This window comes from Seriola lalandi, unplaced genomic scaffold, assembly GCF_002814215.2.
Source record: "Seriola lalandi dorsalis isolate HSWRI2012SDOR001 ecotype SW California unplaced genomic scaffold, Sedor1 jcf7180002054237, whole genome shotgun sequence".
NCBI classification, from domain to species: domain Eukaryota; kingdom Metazoa; phylum Chordata; class Actinopteri; order Carangiformes; family Carangidae; genus Seriola; species Seriola lalandi.
Window position 1 is genome coordinate 144,220 of NW_019524790.1, and position 17,776 is coordinate 161,995.

The following is a 17,776-nucleotide window of genomic DNA, read 5'->3' on the forward strand; positions in this document are numbered from 1 at the left end:
CCAGAGTTTTTTTTTCTTTCCTGCTTAAAATGTGCTTTGATAATTAGCAAAAGGGACAATCTGAGTGTCCTGCGGTGCGAGTGTGTTGCTTATTAAGAGAGAAACCAGAGCACTCAAAAGAAGTCTGGTGTCTGTTTCATCCCCAGGAAAAGCATGTCTGAAACAAATGATGGCTCTTAATGTCACCATGGAGGAACAAGTAATATTGATGATGGGAGAAGAGAATGAATGCATGAGGTAGTGTACTGCAGTTTGTAGAAAGCTAATCAAGCATTTTATTTTAATGACATATGAATCAAAATTTAAGGTGGCAATAAGGAAAAACTGTACTATTGTTGGCCCATTATGCTTTCAATTGATCTAACACCAAAACACACAGGTGGCCACAGTGCATGTCCAGAAAGTCATAACTTTGAATTTTCATGTAGTCTCACATGTGAGTGTTGGTGTGTTGTGTCTCAGTGCATGCAGGTGCAATGTACCATGTCAGTATATGCTAATGTCCTATTTCCCAGTGTTAACAGTGATCAGTACTCCAGAAAAGCAGCAATTTTCTCCCCATTCTCTCCCTGGATTAGCATATCTCAGCGGCTGTACTTTGAATTCTAATGTTCTGTGGTGTTACAGCTGTCACAATGGACGAGGAGAAACTTATTGTGACAAATTCAATCTAGATTTCAATTCACAGACAATTTTCTTCCACTGTTAGACAACGTAGAAGAAAAACTGTAATCTCTTAATCCAATCAAGTGACACTGTCATGAGAAATCCAGTCTTCCAATTTGATTATAACTGCAACAATGATGTACTCCTGTTTATCTAAATCTTTTCTTAAAATTTCTTTTTCTCTCAGCAGGTGTGAGCAGTAACCACGTGATTGTTCCTGAGAAAGTGAATGCAGTGCTGGGGAAGAACATCACACTGGGCTGCAGAATAGAGGTGGGCTCCAACCTCAGTCTCACACAGATCTCCTGGGAACGCCGTCTTTCTTCAGGCACCATTACCTTGGCAGTGTTCAACCCCAAGTATGGAACCTCATTCTCTCAAGAATATGCCCAGCGCGTCTCATTTGTGTCCCCTTCGATACAAGATGCTACCATTACCCTTAAAGAAGTTGGCTTCGCAGATATCGGGTCCTACACCTGCAAAGTGGCAACATTTCCTCTGGGCAATACACAAGCATCAACCTTCGTCAACGTATTAGGTAAAGTAGAGCTCTCTCAAGTCCATCTTCATTCTGTAGAGTGTTTCTTCATGCTGTTTGTAAATCTCACTTTTCAAAGCACAGAATTGGTTGTGATTAAGCAAAGTTTAGGTGACCATTAAATGTTCATCCTGGAGGAAAGAACTTCTCTCTGAAGCCATCTAACCTTTTAAAATGACTACCTGGACAGAGGCCATGTATATTTAAATCCCTGCAGCAATCTGCTGCTGTGTAGAGGCTGCTGTCGTGTGGCCCCACTCCTCTCACTCACTGCAGTGTCACTTGCTGTGAAAAAGTGCTATGTCAGGTTTAAATTCACAGCAATATATTACAACTTTTTAGAAATGTTCTTTCACTGAGTCTTAATAAGCTCTGCCATAAGGACACTTCCATACTGCATGTACAGTATAAATACTACAAGGAGTCTCTCCTCATCTCTAGCAAACATGTAAACAGAATGCAGACAGTTCAAACTGTCCCAACTTGATGCAACTTAGTTGCATGCAACAACAATTTAATTGCAGGGTGTGATAAGGAGTGACTCTCATGACATTAAGTTGATTTTTAACCAAGCTGCATGAAAAAGTTTCATATGTAGCACCGTTCTTAAAATGTCAATGTGCAGCTATTTCCCAGAGAGGTTTGTTGTTAGTTCTGCCCTCTTTACCCTTTGTCACTAATTATGAAATCATACCTCAGGCTCAGTAATTGGTATTTGTAAAGCTCTCACAGACAGTGAAGAAGTAGATGACAAACTTGGCAGTCTGCGGTGTAGAAATCTTTTCTATATAAATCTTTTCTATTTCTATCTCTTTTTAATGATTCATTCTATTGTTACTGATATGGGTGTTTGTTGCTGTATGTTGGGGCTATTTGCCTTTCCTTGATAACTCAAAAAAAAAAAAACATTGCCACAGGATATGATATTTACCAAAAAATAGGAAATGTACAGCACAGCATCAAAAGCACACTACACCGAAATCTGATTATTTATTGCTACTTATATAAATGCAGAAAACCTAAACAATACAATTATAATCTCATTGCCATATTTTGTTGCTCCAGTTGTCTGAGTGTACGGACATTGTAGTGTTTGTATGCCATGTATGTACACTATATTGTCTGTCCACTCGTGTGTTGATGCTTGGTCCATGCTGTATGGACACAATAACGCTCCTCTCTGAGGAACATGAACGTTGAACTTTCTCTGTGGTCAGCATATGTTTCATACCTTAAATGGGTGGTTGGATTGTGCTCAGGCAGAGCTGAGAGTAGGAGATTGCACTGTAGGCAGTAGCTTCTTGTCTCCCTGCAGAGACCACAGAAGACTTGAGTGATACATTAAGTGCTGCTGTGACAGCCACAGCGTCTGGGACCTCACAGAGTTCAATTACACCTTGCTTTCCTCCGTGAGCATTTTCTCAGGCGTGTTTTTTTTTTTTTTTTTGGCTCATGCAAACACATACATGCATACCCATAAACAAACACATGCTTAGTTCTACTTTACATTCAGATGTAATTAGGGTGTGATTATGGTGGAAATATATATTCTTCGCAATTTGATATGTGTCATGTGGGAATTAGTTTATTCCACAGGGTATTTTTGTTAGAAAAAGCACATCACAATTACAAGACCTAAAGTAAGCACATTCAAGTTCCCAAGGCAGCGATGAAAAGTGGCTTCTCCATCTCTGCCTTGTATTGGGTTGAACTGTACCTTTTTCACAAAACCTCTTCAGAAGGAACAATTTGGCTGTAGCCCAGCAACTGCATCGCTGCAAAACTGTGGATATTACATCAGTGTAACAGTTGATTAACATATTGATCTAATAAACCAAATATTGGTTGTACAGTGTGTATTGTATTTGTTCCAGTTTAAACTCAACTCCGAGTTCTCAGTTTTGATTCGTGTTTATACTTGGAGAGCACTTGAGGTTTGTGAGAACACTTGACTTCATTCCTTTCAAATGAACTAAAGTAAAGTAATGAAAAAGCTCAAACCCATGAATAATAGACAGCAGTCACGACACACATCATAATGATTAACAGGTGCAGTGGACATTGACTTAATTTCAAAAGTCACACTCTTGATACAAACCTTTGCTTGCATTAAGTCAGTATCACTCAGCACACATTATTTGTATTGGCCTGACACTGTCTTACTCTGGTTTTCATCTCAAGCATTTAAGGACCAGTTGAGCAGGAACTGTGCTACAGTACACGAGCCAGAAGTCTCCACCAGTAAGCAAGAGGAAGGAACCAGAAGAGGAAAAGCTAACACATATAGGGAATGGATTTGAATGACCCTTTGTTTTAAACTGCTGACAGGTCTATGGGAAATATATTGACCAACAATTGACTTTCTTAAAAACATGCACACATATTATGTTGGTAAGATGTTAGTGATAAGAAGTACTCCTGGATATAAATCTTAAGCTACATGAGCTCCAAGAATTTGAGCTTTATCCGCATATAAACTGCATTCTTCTTTTTGTTTTAAAGATGTCTGTGCATTCATGTGGCTGGTAATGCAGCTCTTTTTTTGCTGTGTTATAAAAATGAGAAATCATACCCCACAGAGAGATGGATAAAGTTGCTTACTGATGGAAGCAAAAATCAGAAGAGTGTCATTGTTTCTCTCTTGTGAAAAATGTTTCATTTTTCCTTTCAGTCTACTTAAATGATGTTGGATGGTCCCCAGTGTCTGTGTAGAATGAGTCATGAAGCTATAATACATCCCATATCTTTTCTTGTTCTCTGAACTATCAGCCGGCGAGGGCAGCCTTAGCCAGCAGCTAACTGACAGATCATTTCATTGAACTTACCTACTTGCCAGGTGTGGTTTCATTTTGACTTTGTTTCAAAAAGAAAAAAATCTAAAACAAAAAGGATGGCTGCTGATTTCAGAACTGCTCTAGATCATCACACCAAACTGACTGCTTTAAATAGTAAAAATCCCAGATATGAATATGATAAGATATGCAGACATTTGTTGTTGGACCTCCTGCTGATGCAGGGCCATTGAACATCCAGCTAAATCCCTTCTGTATTGGGGTTCCCACTCTGACGTCGGTGTGCATGTAGATCAGTATATGTGGGCGAAAAAGGGCCAATGCAGCCAGTTTGCCGAAGGGAAATCGTTACCCTTTCCCCTAAAGCATTTGCACTCATCCAAAGTGTTCCCCTCCCTTCCTGACAGCAGCTCCAAATTAACACGTCTCTGATTTAGTTATTCTGAAGCTTCAGCCAGCTCGCCTCCTAACATAGAGCAACTACTGTTTATAGTCAGAGGCCTGTGAGGAGGGGCAGAGAGAAGTGAGTGAAGTATGTGAGGTGGATGACTGAGAACAGCGTCCCCGCCCCTGCACTGGGTACAGGAGACGCCAGGTTATTTTTGGAAAAAGGGGGTGTAAGGAGTTATTTGAATTTGTTGTTGGACCTCCTGCTCCTGCTGGGTGGAGGAGGGTGGCAGATGTCTTAAAGGTGATGGCCTTGTCTTGTGGATTAGGCTGTTTGTGTGCCCCCACGTGCCGCCTTTAAAACTGTCACCATGCAGTAAGTGGAACAGCTGTTAGTGCTCTTGTAAGAGGGACAGAGATGGAGGAGGTGGAGCACTGCAAAACAGTGAAGAAGAAATGAAACAAAGAGGGAAATTCTGTAGTGATGATACACGGAAGTGTAACCTTGTGTAACCTGTGTAGCCAGTTTACTTCACTACCTCCCCATTTTGACCCCCCTCCCTCAGAGTTCCTCAGCAGACTCTCTTTTGTATTTGGGCTGTCTTTTGTCCTCCTTTGTTTTGCTGAACTTTCCCAAGTGTCATTTCTGACACTTTGCAATTATTAAACAGGGCCCCATATGTTTATTTTAGGCCAGTGCAGCACAAGATAAATTGTTATACTGCTTTGTACAACAGGTAGAGTGTTGCATTATTCTGGTCACATCCCTCTTGCAGGGATCTGTTTTGCTTCTCTGTTGAGAAAATCCTTGTTACGTCTAAACCTCCAGTTATTCTCAGGAAGCCAGTGTAACATGACCCCAGCTCTAAAGCACTGAGAGGCCTACATTAACTTACCTCCTCATCTTCCAATACAACACAGTCAAATATAAACACACTACAGTGTGATTGTCAGTAGCCTATGATTCTGAAATATTACGGTTTTTTTTCTCCCACAGTCACATGAATGTGTCAGACACTGCTTTGTTAGAACCATACACTTGGACCAATAGATGCTACTGCTGTGCATTGTCCTTTCTCAAGCACATTGTATGCTTGACACCCAACAATAAAGACAGCTATGTCTCCACTGAAATGCCTCCGGATGATTGAATAGCATGGTTGATAAATTTTTAATGCATATATGTGAAATGGAAGAAGTCAATCTGTGCTCTTTAGCAGTTAAGTATACTGTGGCCACTTCCTCCTGTCCATATACTATGATGGGCATTATTTATTCATATACATACACAAAAAGATCAATATTAATTTGTAATCTTTTCTCCATTCTGTCATCTTCTCCCCTTCTCCTTCTCTTCACTCTCCTCTTCACAGTGGAGCCAAAGGTTTATGTGTCCGCCGGCCCCACAGCTCTGCTAGATGGCGGGAACGAGTCGCTGGTGGCCACATGCATAGCAGAGCGTGGCCGTCCCGCTGCTGAGGTTTTCTGGGAGACAGAGCTTTATGGGCGAAGTGAGAAAGAAAGTCACGATGAGCCCAACAGCACCACCACCACACATGTGCGCTACATGTGGCAGCCGCAGAGCTACGCCCAGGGGAAGACACTCACCTGTGTGGTGCGCCACCCGGCCCTGCAAACAGAGTTCCGCATACCCTACATACTAAATGTTCAGTGTAAGTGTTGACTTATAAGACTTCCTTAATTTCTGTGATGAAATGAAAATCTGGTGAAATTCAAGTATTTCATATTGTCAGCAAATTTCAAATCAGAAAGTAACTTGCTCCTCTCCTCAGCACTGTGAAGCCTTTAAAACTACTGTGTTAACACATATGGAAATGTACAATTCAAGGCCAAATTTTGCCAAACCCAGACGTTTTGCGTTTTCCCAATGTATTAAAATGGAAGTAAGCACACCATGAAACTATAGTTGGAGTTTTTTGGACTCTGGATTCTAGGCAAAAAAGGTCTGTGTGTTGACTGTACAAAATAATTAAAATACAAATGAGCCACATTGTTGCACAGGGTAACATATTCCTTTAGTAAGATGAAAATGGATTCTGTAGTTTATTTTGAGTCAGTCCCACATATACCACCGTGCTGCTGTAAATACTCACAAGCACATTAAATCCGCAGTCAAAAACTCAGCCAACAAAAAGAGCATATATATTCATGACGCTTCCTTAAAATGAAATGTCCGGTAGGAATGAATGGGCTTGGAGCAGAGAGCCACAGATATGCTTGGGAAGTCGGAAAGTATTGAGAAGCAGACAAAGACGGTGCTGGTTTTGGTCTTTTCACGGGGTTTATTGACAGAAAACTGCCAACAAATCCTTCAAAAACAAGTCACAATTTACAGAGAGATACAAATCAAATCAAATTTTTGTCTCGGTGGTTTTGTGGTATAACTCCAGCTTTCACCCCTTGCACTAAATTGCTTTGAAATCCAATGCTTTGAATTAGGTTAAGCATAAGGGCTGATCAGTAAATTGTGTACAGTTGCACAGCACAGTTAAAATTTTTCGACTATCATTGAATATTATTTTCATTTCATTACCCACTGTTGTTGGTCAGAAATACAGCAAAATGAATTTGTCCCTGGAATAACCAGGTTTAATAGTTATGATCAGAATGTATAACAAAATAATGATTATTATTATAGCTCTTATTGTGCAGCTCTTACAGGTTCAGTATATCTTATTGATATTAACCCACACTGATAGCTTGATTTATGAATAGCCTGCTCACTACCTTTCCTCCTTTGCCCATAAAAGGGCCATTTAAGAGTCATCTTAATGTTATAATCATTGATGCATACTTCCTTGGCGAGCAGTACTAAGGGTTACTCTGTGTTTGGACTGTGTGAGTGCAGGCTAATGAAGGTATTTTATGAAATATTGATCAGGCCTCTGCAGGAACACAAGTAGCAGGAGGCTGCTGGGGGCAGCGGATGAAGACGCAGAAAAACCAAGGTTAATACAGGAAGAAAGACGCTTTCCAGCTCAATAAATCATGTCAAATGCAGAGTCAAGGGATTTTAAGTGCAAAAGAAGCACAATTTCAATGTTGAACTGCGTGAAAAGGGTCAGTGGCCGAGACATCTTCCTGTGTGCTGTAATGAGTTCCTCATTTGTCCTCCAGGGAAATCAAAATGAACAATTGGATATCTAAGTCAGTGTTTGCCATGTTTTATTACAGTGGCATGTGCTGGGCTTCATCTAGGCATCCTCCTGCTTTCCTTTGTTTTGTTTTTTTTCAATGTCATGGTAGGCAGTAGAGTTTATTATGAGCTGCAGTACATCTACAGTCTTAGTGAGTCTGTCATTTTCTAACTTTCCACCAACCCAGGGCCATTTGTTTGTTCTCTTGGCTCACGTTCACCAGCAGGTCCTGTACCCTGCTGCAGTCCTGCACAGCCTTTGTTTTTGTCACCGCTCGCTACTGTGCTTATAATGCACGCTTTGTTCTCTCTGGGAAAGCTCGTTTGTCATCAGGCTGCTGGGATCACAATGACTGATTAAGTTCTACTCTTTTACCTTTTGAAAAAAAAAAAATATATATCCTGGTCACACTATTTTGAAAAATCAAGACCAACCTTTTTGTGTAGGATGTTAAAAGGTAACACAGGACAAGGACAACATATATTGTAAATATTTTGTTCATTGTAAATAATGCTAATTTTAAACATCATAACCTTTTGTCTCATTTTGTTTCACAGTTGCACCAATGGTATCAATAATTGGACTCAACAAAAATTGGTATGTTGGTCAAGAGAATGTGAAGTTCACCTGTGGTGCCAAAGCTAACCCACCTGCCCGTCACTTCACATGGATCAGGTCAGTGTCCTCAGAATATGTCTTGAGATTAAAACCTCAGATAAACCATTGTGGTAGATGATCATCCTATAGGTGCAGCAAGAATGTTATGATCTTAATTCAGGAATGATATCAGTATATCATCGCTACACTGTCTCTCATATTACCACCACACAGTGCTTTGTACTAACCACAATCAAAATACAAAAGCAGAGTAAGCATCAACCTCTATGGCTAAATGCTGAAGCTAACGCAGAACTCCCTTAAAATGCAGTTTCTCTACTTTTGGCTCAGAATAAACCTCACTGTATGGAAGTGAAGCAGAAAACCTCTAACTAATCACTGGAAACCTAAAGTCACATTTTTTCCAAGATCTGAATAACTCATTTTCTTTTTCTAATGCGTTTCTACACTGCAATTTTGTTTATTATTGCTTTAACTGTAAGATCTAGAATAAAGGTTTGCGGGATATCTTGGAAAACAGCCTTTATATGCTGTGAAACTCTAAACCTTTTATTCTTTGCTATTATACCAACTTGCTAAGCAATGAAACAGCACTGTTTATACCATTTGTGCCCCTTGCACTTGCGCTACACCTATCAAATTTTGGACCTTCGGAGTCACTGAGATGTTGCTACATTCTAATTCAAGGGCTGCATCCTCTGAAGGCCTGCAATTTTGTCTCCCCCCTGAAAGTCCTTGTTTCAAGACAAAATATGTCCAAACAGTTTCTTGCAAATGTGGGAGCCTTATCCGTCCCAAATTTCAGAGGGGGGCAGTCCTTGTCAACTCGTGATGAAAATGATTTTCTATTTATCATTTGTCTCCAGGTTTTCAGCAGCTACTGTTAAATTACCTAGTGTGATCTGGACCACTGAAAAAGCTATTGTAGAATGAAAATATTGGAAGCCATGTGGAAACTCCAGTTTGTTCCTTTTTAGCTTGGACAGGTTAAAAGTTCATCATGTATATAAAGATATTGGGCTGAATTTACTAGAGGTATTCAGCACGCTGTTGGCTGCAACAATACATTTTGACAGAACTTAATGAGTTGCTTAAATGACTGATTATTTAGATTTTATTGTAATCATGTTCGTTTTGTTGATCAACAGTTTAGCAACAAACAGGCAAAAGTAACATACTTGTAACTTAGAACTCGTGTTATAGCAAAGACGTCATGGCATATCAGCTATTAATTACGTTACACAGATTTGAACTGTATTCAAACAAATGTAAATTAAGCAGCGAAGAAGCTCCTGTCAGTAAATTACTTCCAGCGTAAATTTGGAGCCCGGACACTGGAGCTGTCGAATGCACTGCTGCACCCATCGGGGGAGAGCGCCTGCTATAAATAAAAGATTCCAAACAGTTCATGCATCAGAGCAACACTGGTCTATTGGCAGCTCTTTGTCATCATCTTGCTTTGAAAACAAGAAATATGGTCTCATTTGGGCTGACAGTACCAGTGAAGTCTAGACAGCCAAGCTCTTTATTTTCTTTTTTTTCTTCCCTTTTCTATCCAGCCTTGTGTTCATGAAGAAATCTTTTCCCCTGGACTGATGGAAGTACAGTCAGCTCAAATTATCCCAGTCATGTGATCACATAATAGTTGCAACAGGCCAATTGACCCAACAGAGCAATGATGTCATTTCAAGTCATGGCTAGTTTTTTTTCTATTATACTTTGAAAGTATGTCTCTTAAACTTACAGTGATAATGTATGAAGTTTAAGGTTTTGTATGCTGATGTACTGTACACTGATATTTCATTCTTGCACAGGTTGGACGGATTGATGCCAGAGGGTGTTGAGATCTCAAACAATAGCTTTGCTTTCACTCGCCCGTTGGAGCGCAATGACTCTGGAGTATATCGCTGTGAAGTGATGAATGACATTGGTCTTCGCAGTCAGAATGTGAACCTCTGGGTACAAGGTACGTTTTGACCTCTTCACTCAGTTTCTTAAAATGTTAAAGTATTTTTTTTTCTCTAATCATCTGCTAATTTAAGTAAATTACCTTTTAATAGTTGAGAAATCTGTGCCTTTTGACATTCATCCTGCCTTTCTGATGTCAGATTACCCTCTCAGTACGATCAGCCCTCAGTTCAACACTTCTAGCAGAGCTAAGCCCCTGTATAGATGTCCCTGCCCAGATCCACTTTCACACATTCCTGGCAACAGAGGAGCACAGAGTGCAGATAAAGAGTATCAGTACCAAACATTTCCAGTGTTGTGGTTTTGGCAACATTAGATTTCTCAGATACGGAAGTGGGTGTTTACCCTTGCTGGTTCTGCTAACCATGCACCCATGTAGCCTTTTTCTTTGTTTTGTTAAAGGTCAGGTTTCACAGTGGGACATGATGAATTGTGTTCACAGATTTGCAGTACACAGAAGTATTTGTGTGTACCCCATAAAATATGTTATTCAATGGTATATTGTGTTTTTAAAGCAGTTTGTATGAAATGTGATCAAGTGATTTCTTTTGATTCAGCACTTCATAGATTAAAACTAATAGTAAGAAAGGGGATTTCCCGAAATCATGGAAAAGGGTGTCCCTGCATTTGGGTTTGTTATATTCTGTTGATTCATTGACATAAATCCTTGTCAGAAAACTCGCAGTGAACTAAACTTGTCCCGTCTGCTTCCTCTGTCTGTCCATGATCTGCTACTTGAGTTCATTATTGTAAAAGTCAGGGCGTGGATCCTGAGAACTCTGCATCTCTTTTTATTTTCATTTCTCCTCTGCTCCTTTTAATCCTTTTCCAAACAAAGCAACTGCTGCTTTTGGACACGTACTCCGCTAACACACACAGTCCTTTGGTTTCTCACTGTCGAGAGGAAAGAGCTGGATAAGCCCCAAAAATTGCTGTCAGGCTCCATCTGTGTAGAGGCCTGGGTTTGGAGTCCTGCTCCAAACGAAAGCACAGCTGACATCCTGTCCAGGACAGACTTGCACTGAGCAATTATCTTGCTTCTCTTGTCAAATATTACAACTTGGGCATGCGGCCTCTCGCCTCCCTCCCCTGTGGAGATAGCCAGGTTGAGCTTGGTGATATTCTCTCCCCCCTCCATGGCTGCTTGGTGTAGCTCTTTCACATTCCCAGTTGTCTCTGTAGCCTTGTGGTTTTTGGCTGCTGGTCTCTCAGATGATCAGCTACATGGTTACAGATGCTCATAACATACGTGAGTTTGAAATGTTCCGCTGCAGGGTGGGATTGATGGTAACTGACGAAGGAGACGATTGCCAGTATATCAGTTCACTGACCTTGATCCATCTCCAGTATTCTCTCTCATGCTTTTACTTTACCCCTGATCCCTCGAGCTCACACACGGTGTATAATTGCAGGTAATTAGATTCTTAGTGAGTTACCAAAATTGTGGAAATCATTATAGCTCTACGGGAATTCCGGTTTTGATAACTAGTACCTAAAAACCTCCTGGAGATGCAGACCTCTATTAGTGCGAGTCATATTGCTTTGTAGTCAGGCCTTTGATGTGCCTGTGCAGAGATCGACTCGTGGTATCAGGCTGCTCTTAGCCCCAGAGGCTGGAGGTCAGAATGGAGACGCTTATCCTGACCTTGAGCTCCACACAGCTCTTTTCTCTGCAGCTCTGGCTGCTATCACAAACACCGGCTGTGGGAGGACAAATCAGATGCAGGAACCTCACATCGATCACAGTGCTTCAACGTCTCACATGACTTGCCCACAGCAGGGTTTAGAAAGAAAAGGGGTAGAGCTAATCGCACTCACTCAGATGCTCATGAGTGCATGTCCTCTGTCTTCCTATCCCTCTCTGTCTCTCTCTGTCTCTCTCTCTCTCTCTCTCTCTCGTGCTCACACACACAATGACATTTAGCACTTAACCTCTTTCTGCTCTTCTCATTTCCCCCTTTTTGCTCCACAGCACAGCTTTCAACAGATTCTTTAGTCTCAGGAGAGGCATGTCTCTGCCTCGACACTGCACAGTGTTATAAATTAATCTAAAAACCATTCACACTTGCTTTGTCAGTCGTTACAGAACATAAAGTGCAGTCGTTCTCCTCTTTAGTTTTATAATTTCTCACTTCATCTGCTGTCCTTCCGCTCTGGTTTAAATCTTTTCATCACATCTTCACTCTGTAGATCCTCCCCCCACCACTGCAGCCCCCAGCACCACCGCATCCCTCCTCCACGACACATCCGGAACCGGCACTGCTCTGGACCAGAAGAGAGCCCTGTTCACTTCCCCGACCCTGGCTTCCTTACCTGACAGCAGCCTGGGTACTATAGTTGGTGGGGCAGTGGGTGGAGTTCTGTTCCTGATCCTCTTGCTGATCCTGGGTGGGGCCTGTTTCATGCGCCAGCGCAGAACCTTCAGGGGCGACTACTACACCAAACAGTACCTGGGACCCTCCGACATGCAGAAGGAGTCTCAGCTGGATGTGCTGCAGCCACATGAGCTGCAGGAGGTCTATGGGGACAAGACGAGCAAAGGCAGCCAGGAGCTAAAACCCAAACTGGGTGGAGACATCATTTACCCGGACTACACCCCGGAACCAAGGACTGGGCTGACAGGGGGGATGCCCACAGGGGCCTCAAGGAGGGAAACTACTACCCTGATCACTACAACACCCAAAACATGCACCCCTGTGGGCCTCCTGTGCACAGCCCCATAGTGAACAACGGTTCCCCCTACCTCCCGGAGGACTGCTATGACAATGGTACAGACAGCGACTATGTGTCCCACATGGACGGATCTGTGATCTCGCGCAGAGAGTGGTATGTTTGAGGAAAGAAGCAAATGAAAACACAGACAAATGACTGACTGAGAATAATTTAACAACTGACAGATATAAATATCATTAAAGGTTGTGTCATTTCAGTTAAAGGATGAACAAAATTTCTCAGCTCAGTTTCACAATGAGCTCTTTGAACAGTACTGCTCTGCCTTGATTGTAACCACTTAACCTTAAGGACGTGTTTGTGGATTGTATTACACTTTTGTAGCATTTCAAGGAGCTACAAATATGCTGGATGGCCTCAGTGATATAATCTGTGTAGACTTAAGAGGCTTTGGCATACAGTGACGTTTCAACTGGTGTGAATGAGGTTTTGTATTCTGCTCGTTTGTGTTTGCACCTGTCTCTAAAACAGGTCACTGGTCAGGTGTTCAGACCCTTGTTAGTGAAGTATTTATATTCCTGACTGACTGAGCTTTGCTCCCATAAAACCTCACAACTTCTGTGGCATTTTGAAAGTGGTCACTTGTTTGCTTACAGCCTTTTCATACAGGTGATGTGTTTATCATGGCTGCAACAGTATTTAAAGCAAATTATATTGCATGATTTTTTTTTTTTAAAAACAAAATGTATCATCAAGTTAAAGGGAAAGTCACATGATTAAAAGGGAGAATTACACAGGCATTGCACCAAGGGAAAGGAAAGATGACTGATGCTACAGCAGTACGTCACATAAAAACACAGCCCCTTGTAAACTTTAGTTATTCAGTAGCTTTTTCTTTTTTTAAGGTTCTTTTGTAAATTACACATGAAATAGCAAGCCTGTAAACTGACAGAGAGAGGGGTCACACTCTGTGGAAGTTCTTTTACTTTCAGCCTCAGTTCAGCTTAACCAAACAAACTCATGTTGTTTTGATGAATAATTCTTTGAAGGTTGGATTGCAACCGTGATCTGATTTCATGCTGCACGTGGCGCAAGTAGTTTTCCACACAGCAGCAGGGCAGAGTAAAGTTGAGTTACCTTACTGAGGAGTTGTATGTGTGATGTCGGTCACCTGCAACTCTTCATCTAACAGTTCACAGTGGCTGCTCGCAAAAATTAAAAATCATCTGCTGACAAACGATACTGCAGAGACAAATATTTTGTGTTTCCTGTGGCTGTTTCACAATAAGAGCCACCCTATGTTACATTAGATGAACTCTTTTAATTTGAAGCACCAGCAGACAAATGTTTGGTTTTCATAGCAGTAACTTAATGCAGCTCTGACACGGTTGAAACAGAGCAAACAGTAGCTGATGAAATTGCATTGGATGCTGATCGCATGCATGTATCGTTTTTCTGTGACTCCCTTGTGTTTAGGTAGTCGAGCAGAATCCAGTGCAGCAAAGGCAGACTCTGCCACCATCAATAAAAACTACTATAGAGAGAGATAATTGCTGAATGTAAACACATTAAATGGCGTCTGCAGAAAAAGTGTCAGCTATAAATAGTATCAAAAATAGTCTTGACTGACTTTATGAAAATTTTATGGATTATAACTTTAATCAAATACACTATTATCAGTATTGAAATGTCTTAATACAGTCTCTTTCTTGCCGTGAAAAAAGCACAACTCTTATTACATTAGTCAGCAAACATCAAAGGAAGCCAACGGGGCCTTGGCCTCCTTCACTTAGCCATGATAACAGGCTGTATCGCGGTCTTTGCCATTTTCCCTCCTTCTTATCCTCGGGTTTCTGCCTGCAAGACTAACACCAATTGGTCATTATAGTTTTTTTATTTAAACACAGGATCAAAGCAACATGTTATAAATACCAGATGTGACTATAACAGCTGTCATCATCTGACATTATGTGGCCCCATAAACCACCAACAGTTTCACTGCTCCCGCTCAACACTTCACAGTTGTCATTCATGAAGGTAAATAAGCAAAATACTTTTATTGAAAAAAAAAACTGAAAAGGAGCAAAAATAAACAGACGCTTCAGCTTTAGTTTGTATGTGTTTGAAGTATGATTATTCAGATACCTTGGAAAAATTGTGAGCATCTGACATCACTACCGATCACAGAACAGGCTATAATGTTGGGGTTTGGCTCCTCAGCAGCTCCTCTGTGGATATACAGTGATCATGGAAACTAGAAACTTAATCCATGAGAGAAAAAAATCAGTTTAAGAACCACCTAGGTTAGAGCTGTCTCTGTAATGGCTCCCCAAGGGATTTATATTTTTTTCTTTCTTTTCCTACAAACAACAAACCCAGTGACATTTAAGTTGAAACAAAAGAGTTGACATCATCTGTGATCTCATCTCTCACTGCTTGATTTGACCTTACACTTTTCCACTTAGTGCTTCTTTTTTTTTCGTTTCCTCAGGAATGATACATGGATCAAAGTGGCCTCTGCAAAGCCTCACATGAAAGGGAAAACATACCCTTTTTGGAAAGATCCCCTCTTAGTCAATCAGGGTGTTTGTTGCTAGAAGAAGGAACCATATATGTGTATCACAGTGAGATCAGGGCAGGGGGGTTGAGCATATTTTGAGGGCTCCTTCTTTCTTATTGGGGTTTTATAGATTGTGGGTGCACATTTTCTCTCTCTCTTTTTATTTTTTAACCCTTCTCCACCCATGTCAGGGCTTTGGTCAAACGTTTAGATGTCTGAGAATAAACTACTTTAATCTCTTCAGCTCGCTCTCACTCTCATCGCCGCACACACGCACTCGGCCACCGCACATCTGCCACTGCTGCCCACGTTCAAAGAGCAGTCCTCACCTCAAACCCTCAGCTTTTTAATTAAATTTAATTTTTCTTCTCATCGCACTTGGCAATGAAAGTGCTTGAACTCGAGGAGACACTAAATAGCATATCCATGTCTGCATGCACACACTTTTTTTTTTTTTTTTTTGAACGGCTGATTCAGAGCTGTCATCTTGTTTCTTATTTGGTAAAGTCGCTCCAAGCAAACTGCTGTCTCTGATCTTCACATCAGTTTCTGCCTCATCTCTAAAGACTGTTTGACAAAAGCAAAATGAGCTGAAGTGATGAATGTTTTTTTTTGTATCCTTTTGGTTCAGTCAACTGGTTGCATGTAAATTAAGTTATTCGCCTCCTACTACACTCATTATTTCTCATCACTAATGTTTATATACATGTACATAATGCTAATAGGTTAGTGTAGGATTAGCTGTTCTCTCAGTTTGATTTATATGTTCATGTACAGTTTGTTTTGGACTCCCCTACTGAATATTTGGTGCCTTAGAAGGGCTGAGCAATGCACAGAAACTTTAAAAAAAAATGACAAAGATAATATCATTAAAGAGGAGGACCGACTGGTCCTTTAATATGTCTTCCATCTTGATATTTAAGATTTGCTGTTATTAAAACATCAGAATAGACAAAAGGTTGATTGTCATGCCTTATACACTTTGAAAGGACACATGTAACAAGTTGGTTACTGAGAAAATTGTAATAAGTATAATTTCACTGGGAATTGAGGCAAGCCAGATTCATAGAAAATATTATTGTCCTGTAAATATGCTGGCTGTTTTTTTTTTTATTATTATTGAAAACAAATCTTATTTTTTGTATGAGGTCTGTAATTTTCACAGAGTATTAGTTTATCGTACAGTACGAGCGTCCGAGGAACTCTTTCCTCGTGGTAACGTAGAGTGCGATCCTGTTTTCACTGCATTTTTCTATGTGTTCTTGAGAGTTTCTGACCAATTATTTTGTATGTTGTATTTGAATGATTGATGTCTCACAGGAATCAGAGATGGAAGTGCAGTAGATTGTATTTTGTTCCTTTGTTTGCAATAAAAGACCACCATTATTGCACTCAAATGTGTCCTGGGATTGTGCTTCAGAGTGGAGGGTTTTTTAATTTAGAAGATCTTTCACTTGCATCAGTGTTTAAAGGAAATGAATGCTGTGTCAATATGGTTTTCTAATCACCCATATTAATCTACAGTTTACTTAGTACATACAGGGAATGGCAAAAATACAAACACAGCTTCAATGTTAGATTATTAGTCTGGTATTGAAGAAACTCTTTCATGTTCCTTTTTGCTGTTGCACGTAACTCTTTATTTTTTAAAACATTTCCTCTTACTACACAGTTTCAGTTTCAGTAATTGCAAAAAATATTTAATGTCACAATGGAGATTTAGACCTCATTCTTGACCTTGGACACAGTAGTTTTAGCTGTTGTGGAGCTTTTTAGCATATAATATGGTCTTCCTCAGCAGATGGAGCTGTCATGGCTTTAAATTGATATTGTATTGTCACACAGTCTTCCTCAGATCTGCTGAGGATGTCTGTGACTGCCCCCTCAACTGAAAGCTTCAGTGCAGCCGCTCAATGGACCCTTTGGGGATTGTTTTGTATTCTGCTGTTTCCAAGGACAGGAATGAACTTTCAGTTTCAGTGTTGACAGTGCTGACAAAAAATGCTGGCAAACTAAGGAATATCATGTGACACAATCAAAAGCTCCAGAATGGCTACTAATGCACCCTGAGGTGAGATTATTGGGGACAAATGAATTATTTTACAGTCAGGACTGCAATGGCAGCTATGCATGTGATGAGTTCAGTGTTGAAACAGTTAATCGATAATTGATCAGCTGTTTGACAAAATGCTTAATATAAGGTCCACTTACTAGTTTTCTTCTAGAGCTTTCAGCCACCACATCTGTGACCAGTGATAACAGCTGTTATTGTCTGACAAAACTTTCATACTTAGGTGAATCAATGACAACTGAGCACAAGGCCACAGGACGTGGTTGAAAGTTCTTGGGGAAAAAAAAACATGTAAGTTGATTTCGAGTGAAGATTTTTTAATAATTTTAAAATCAGCGGTTGAGATAC

The 17,776-nt window shown here is 40.6% G+C and overlaps 1 protein-coding gene across 1 annotated transcript in view; it reads left to right on the forward strand.

Moving 5' to 3' along the window:
* nectin3a (nectin cell adhesion molecule 3a) overlaps positions 1 to 16,748 on the forward strand; it is a 31,508-nt gene extending 14,760 nt beyond the window's left edge. The window contains 6 exon segments of the mRNA XM_023404278.2: positions 857 to 1,204; positions 5,757 to 6,056; positions 8,099 to 8,216; positions 9,974 to 10,125; positions 12,318 to 12,728; positions 12,731 to 16,748. Coding sequence (XP_023260046.2) covers positions 857 to 1,204; positions 5,757 to 6,056; positions 8,099 to 8,216; positions 9,974 to 10,125; positions 12,318 to 12,728; positions 12,731 to 12,963 — 1,562 coding nt within the window. The 3' untranslated portion in view covers positions 12,964 to 16,748.
* Positions 16,749 to 17,776: the final 1,028 nt, after the last annotated feature.